Consider the following 5346-nt stretch of genomic DNA (forward strand, 5'->3'; position numbering starts at 1 on the left):
GGGGGGGGGGGGGGGGGGGGGGGGGGGGGGGGGGGGCGTGGTTTGTGAGAAAATATGTCTATTGGGCCCCTGACATCTCTCTGGTTACAGTATCACACAAACCACAAGATGCTTGTATCAGAGTTCTGGTTTATTTCTGTATCAGTGAAGCAGCACCACATCCACAGGGTAACAGTCACAACACTGCATTCCTCACAAGCTGCTATAAAAAGCTCGGTTTCACAGTCACAGTCTATGGGCAGAAGGAACCATTACGATCACATAACCTGGCCTCCTGCACAGCACAAAGGAGCAAGTGACCTGCACCTTTAGCCACTCGGTGCCATTGCTGCATGTTCTCAGTACACCGCCTGGGGCGCACAGCATGGCATCAGCATAAAACCTTCGGTCCACGCTGCTCGGGCACTGATAACTTTGGGACAGATGACAGCACGATGGGGAGAGAAACACAGCCTTGCATTTCAGTCTCACTTTGCTTTGCTGGCTCTTCTTTCAAAGGTAAGAAGTAGCTCTAAAAGTGCAGAGTGGGGATGTGAGAAATAAACAGGCAGAACAAGATGAAAATGTCGAGGCACTGTGGATCCTTCCAACCACAAACAGCGTCTTGTTCCAAAGCCATTCTCAAACTTGCTTATAGTGCATGACAAGCCTTAATGGAGAAATCGTCTCCCTGCCCCTGATGTCACACAAACAATGTCCTCCTTGCACCTGCGCTGACACTTCCTGCAGCCGACTGACCATACCAAAGAGCAGATCTCACTTAGGCTATTTCTAATGCTTTTTAGCAACTGGCTCTAGGGAGAAGGGTCAGCCTGGGCCCCACCTGCTATGCACAAGTGTGGGAGCCCCCCCCCACCATTCCCAGGCCTGGGCTTTCACCTGCTCCCTCGCTTTCCTGATCCAGCTTCCCCACCGCTCATGCTCAGCCAGAACCAAGTCCTGGGAAAGGCTGGAATTTTAATATGAATGGTCATCTAGGAAGCAGGATGGGAGCAGTCACCAAGCCCAGGCCCCCACACTGCCAGACTACCCGAGGGGCACATCCAGGCAGCAGCTGCAATTACTAATCTCTCTTTTGTACAAGGCTGCTGGTTGGCACAAGGGCTCAACTGATCATACAGTTTAAACCCTCCCCTGAAAACCTGCCATCTTCTATGCCCCAAAGAAACCTGCTGAGGACTTTTCTGATGGGACCATACCAAGGTTTGGAAGAAACTGGCCAAAAAGGTTTCAAGCAGAACAGTCAGGAATGCATCCTCTGACATCCCTAAACCAACGATGGCTTGATGCTGGGGTGGAACAGGCAGTCTGAAGGGATGGATCATGCTTATTTTCTTAAAAACACTTTTGGCAACAGTCAAGCAAAAAATCCCAAAAAGAATGAAAGCACTAAAATGAATAAACACCATTGATTTCTCTAGGAGAGAGAGAAACAGCAGAAGTTTTTTCAGAATAGCATAATGTGTCTAACAGATAAAAAAAGGGACATCAACACATTAACCCTAAATAAATAAATACAGCAAAAGCTGCCTCTGAGGCACAGAGTAATGTCACGCTGCTCCGGAAGTCCTGTGCCAATATAAGTTGTTTAAATCCACGGGGGGTGGGGTGGGGTGGGGTGGGATGAGCAGCAGCTCAGGACAGGCTCTTCACTCAGTTCTGCTGTTTCCTGCTGCCACATGAATCCCAGAAGCAGAAGTGCCTGCTCATTCAAATCTGACCCATCCTCCAGCCAGTACATCACTGCACTCAGCCCTGCAGAGAGGGGCTTACCTCAACCACCTTCCGCTCCACCTCAGCACCATCTACGTAGTAAACGTCTGTGATGACACGCGTGACAACAGTGCGCACTTCCCGGATGGTTCTCACGTGGCGGTGCTGAACCCGGCATCCAGGCGGGTGAGGCAGGTTACGCTCCTCCTCTTCCTATGACAAACGAGAGTTAAGCAAACCATTCTGCTGTCAAACAGCTTAGTCGTGCAAACCTGCGAGCGCTGCACTGGCAGTGGATGTCAGACAGAACCGAGTGCCAGGCGCTGAGCGGATGGAGCTTCTTCCAGATTCTATGCAAGCTCCTTCCAGACTATCTGTGGAATCACTAATACTAGTTGTCCAAGATCAGCAATGGCCAGCCAAGCCTGTTACGTAAAACATTATATATCTGCCCAGGTTGGGGACAGAAATACCGGTAGAAACTAGACTGCTAAAGTTAAAAACTGTGATAAGGAGTCTTCAAATGTCCTGTTGAAGTTACAAATTAATGCAGCAAAGACCTGAAGGATTCTGGAAACGGGAGGAAATGTTTTCAGTTGCTAAAATGTGTTTTTGGGTTAATGTGGCCACAGCAGTCTGAGCAGGCTGGAAACGGCAAGCTTCATGCTCATGACTGCAATTCACTAAACCCCTGCTGAAACCTCAGGATGTGGTGTGAACTGCTAGGCCTTCATCAGCCTGATCCTGAAAGATGTCCATTAACTCCCTGGGTTCAAAACCAACAGCTCCAGCAGCCAAAGGGATTAATGCCACCACTGGAAGGCTGTCCAGCCCACAGGGTGAAATCAGTCTGACGCCCCCGTGCTAAACTAATCCAGGAATTAGCTGGCCTAGCAGCCATCACTCTAGGTCCCTATCAGAGCAGATACCGGCTGCTGCACAAGTGTCCTCTGAACTCCAGCATTCATTCACCAAAAAACATCCCCCAACACTTCTGGCTCTGGAGACACCTTCAGACCGTGACCCCTAAGCTCTGTTGGCTCCAAGTCTGCAGACATCCTGTTCCACTCGCTGCAGCATGACCCCAAGTCTCAGCAGGACAGTTAAAATGTACAGTTAAGGAACTCCCCTAACCTGCTTCTTCATACTACCTGGAAGGGATGGAAAAGAGGCCAGATCACCAACTGCGTGACAGGGGGCGGAGGCTACAGAGGAATTGCTATTCACACCCCTTACTTCAAAAATGTATTTTCCTCTGGAGGGGGACAGGAAAGGTATTACCCTGCCAGTGCCAAGAGCAGGAAGGCCACCCACCCCAGCCCTCTGGACAGCAAGCGGAGAATGTTCCTCCACTACCAGCTCCCTGTATCTGTTAAGACTGATCCCTGCCTGCAGTTATGTCCTTTGCTGAGGGGGGCCCAGAGGGATGCACCTCAAAGGCACTACATGGACTTGAGTCCCATGCTCCTATCCAGGGCACCGCAGACCTGAGGGGCTGAAACAAAAACAAATGGCACGAGCTCTTGCCCATCTCACCTGACTATGCAGGGACTCTGTGTCATCACCAGATGCATTCACAAGCTTATCTCCACTCTCCTCAGTTTGGACCTTGGCGTCCTGTCGGTCTGGTCTCTGCCCAGCCATGCTGGTCCCTGCTTCCACCTGGCTGCACGTTCCCTTTGGTGTCTGTGTTCCTGTTGATACAGTTGCTGGGGCCAATGGAAAATCTACAGTGGTTTGGACGCCTTTACTGCTGGTGCCTGACCATGCCTCCTGGCATGTATCCCTCTCTTTTGCCGACACAGTTGTACTCAGCTTTTCTTGCATGCTCTTCTCCCCTTCTGCTTTCTGATCCTGTACAATGTCAACGTCAATAGACTCTTCTCCCACACGGGACAGCTGCAGTTTGGAGTCCAGCGATACAGCCTGAGAAGCCTGGGCCTGCTCCCAGCTGAGAGGCTGCAGGCGTGGTGAAGCACCAGGATCCACAGACAGCGGCTCTTCCTCCTCCCGTGTGCTCGGGGAACCGAACAGGTTTCCCCTGAAAACCAATTACAAACAGGTCAGTGCCAAGGGGCTCAAAGTATCCCCCTGGCTAAAGCAGGATTCCTCAAGGCTCTTGTGGCTTTCTGTGCAGTGGCTTGTTGGGACTGCATCGTGCACACTTAACTGTATGCACTGGAAATGGGCAGCGTTTCCCCAAAAACACTGCACAAGCACTACTGAAGTGCTGCTTGTCCCATGCCCCAAGCAGACAAAATCCTCCTGGCAGCTGCCCCATCCTTACAGGCCATTACACCTTCACTGCACCACTCCCCTGGTGTCACTAGCTCAGGACAAAGAAAGCTGTGGCTGGGAGCAGGTGCACAGAACACAGTCTAGTATTTCCTCCTGTTCTGGCTGTACCTTCTCTGCCTGGTTTTTACCTGCCTGTTTGCCCTTCCCTTCAGCCCCATTTCTGGCAGATCACCCTCCCCTGCCACTCCTGCCTGCTCTGTCCCTTCATTCTTCTCTTCCCTGGTCTTTCCATTTAGCTAAACCTCTCCTAACTGAAGTGCATCTCCAGAAAATATCACAGAAATAACCTGGCCTTAATACCACACACCATTTCCTCTCTCGCCTTGTAGACTCTTCATGGAAGGGACTATCTACATCTGTTTGAGTTATGGGGCCCTGGGCACCCCTGTGATAAACAGTTAACCACAGTACACTTCACACTGCCCACCATGCTCCTTACATAAGCCAAAGCCCCTGTGCCTCACTCCCCATCAGGTTAGCCAAGGTGCAGCAGTGAAAGGTTTCAGGGGACGGGTGTTAACAGTTAAACGACATGGTGTTCCAGTAGCTATTCAGTGGACCCATAATCCTGTTATTTCTCCTTAGTCATAGCCCGCCGAATGTGGTTAAAACCACAGACAGGGAAGAGAAAGACAACAGTGAGTACAGCAACAAATGGAATTAAAAAGTAGATGTGAAGCACTAACTGGGTCGAGGACATCTGCAAGACCCGACATACAGTACAGCGCTCACTTCTGAGCCTCTCCACAGCTGCAGTGAGAACACTTTCCAGTCACAGCACAAATCTAGCAAGGAGCATAGCACCTGTACAGCATGCACCTGCCAGTCACGGAGACTCTCTACCCCAAGCGGTGGCTCCTCAGGCATAGGCTTCCCTGCAAGGCCAACAGACATGACAAGGAAAGCTCCAGGACACTCACCAAAATCGAGAAATGGGAAGATTACGACTCCAGGCCTCATCTCCACGCCGGACTTCACAGACACGACTAAACACAGACATCTGCTGTGCACTAGTTGTACAGATTAAAGGAACAGATCACCACTACATGAGCTGGAGGAGTCTAAACCACTGGCACCAGCAAGGACGATGCAATTTAGACTAACGCATTTCTCAGACCACTGAAGGGCACAAAAGCAGGTGAGGTTGCCAGAGCCCATCAGGACCAGCAGACACCGCATGAACTACAAGAGCTTTTCTGACCCCCCTGTTCTGGGCTCCCCAGCCCACAGAAACCCCGCACAGCACACCCCATGTGGGCATTTCCAGACAGTCAGTGCCCAGTGCTCCCTCCTGGCCACGAGAGGGCAATGCTACACCACTGGTGCCTCGCACCT

General features: G+C 51.2%; 1 protein-coding gene across 5 annotated transcripts in view; it reads right to left on the reverse strand.

Moving 5' to 3' along the window:
* The window catches only part of TP53BP1 (tumor protein p53 binding protein 1), a 73483-nt gene that overhangs the window by 11151 nt on the left and 56986 nt on the right, over positions 1-5346 (reverse strand). For 4 of the 5 annotated variants that reach the window (XM_019503865.1, XM_019503863.1, XM_019503866.1 and 1 more), the window contains 3 exons: positions 4932-5021; positions 3250-3754; positions 1774-1926 (listed from right to left, as the gene is read on the reverse strand). In XM_019503865.1, coding sequence (XP_019359410.1) covers positions 1774-1926; positions 3250-3754; positions 4932-5021 — 748 coding nt within the window. The remainder of the gene's footprint in view (positions 1-1773; positions 1927-3249; positions 3755-4931; positions 5022-5346) is intronic. The other variant, XM_019503862.1, reaches the window with a different exon arrangement.

The sequence above is a fragment of the Gavialis gangeticus genome, unplaced genomic scaffold (assembly GCF_001723915.1).
Source record: "Gavialis gangeticus isolate Ggan-Ray unplaced genomic scaffold, GavGan_comp1, whole genome shotgun sequence".
Classification (NCBI taxonomy): domain Eukaryota; kingdom Metazoa; phylum Chordata; order Crocodylia; family Gavialidae; genus Gavialis; species Gavialis gangeticus.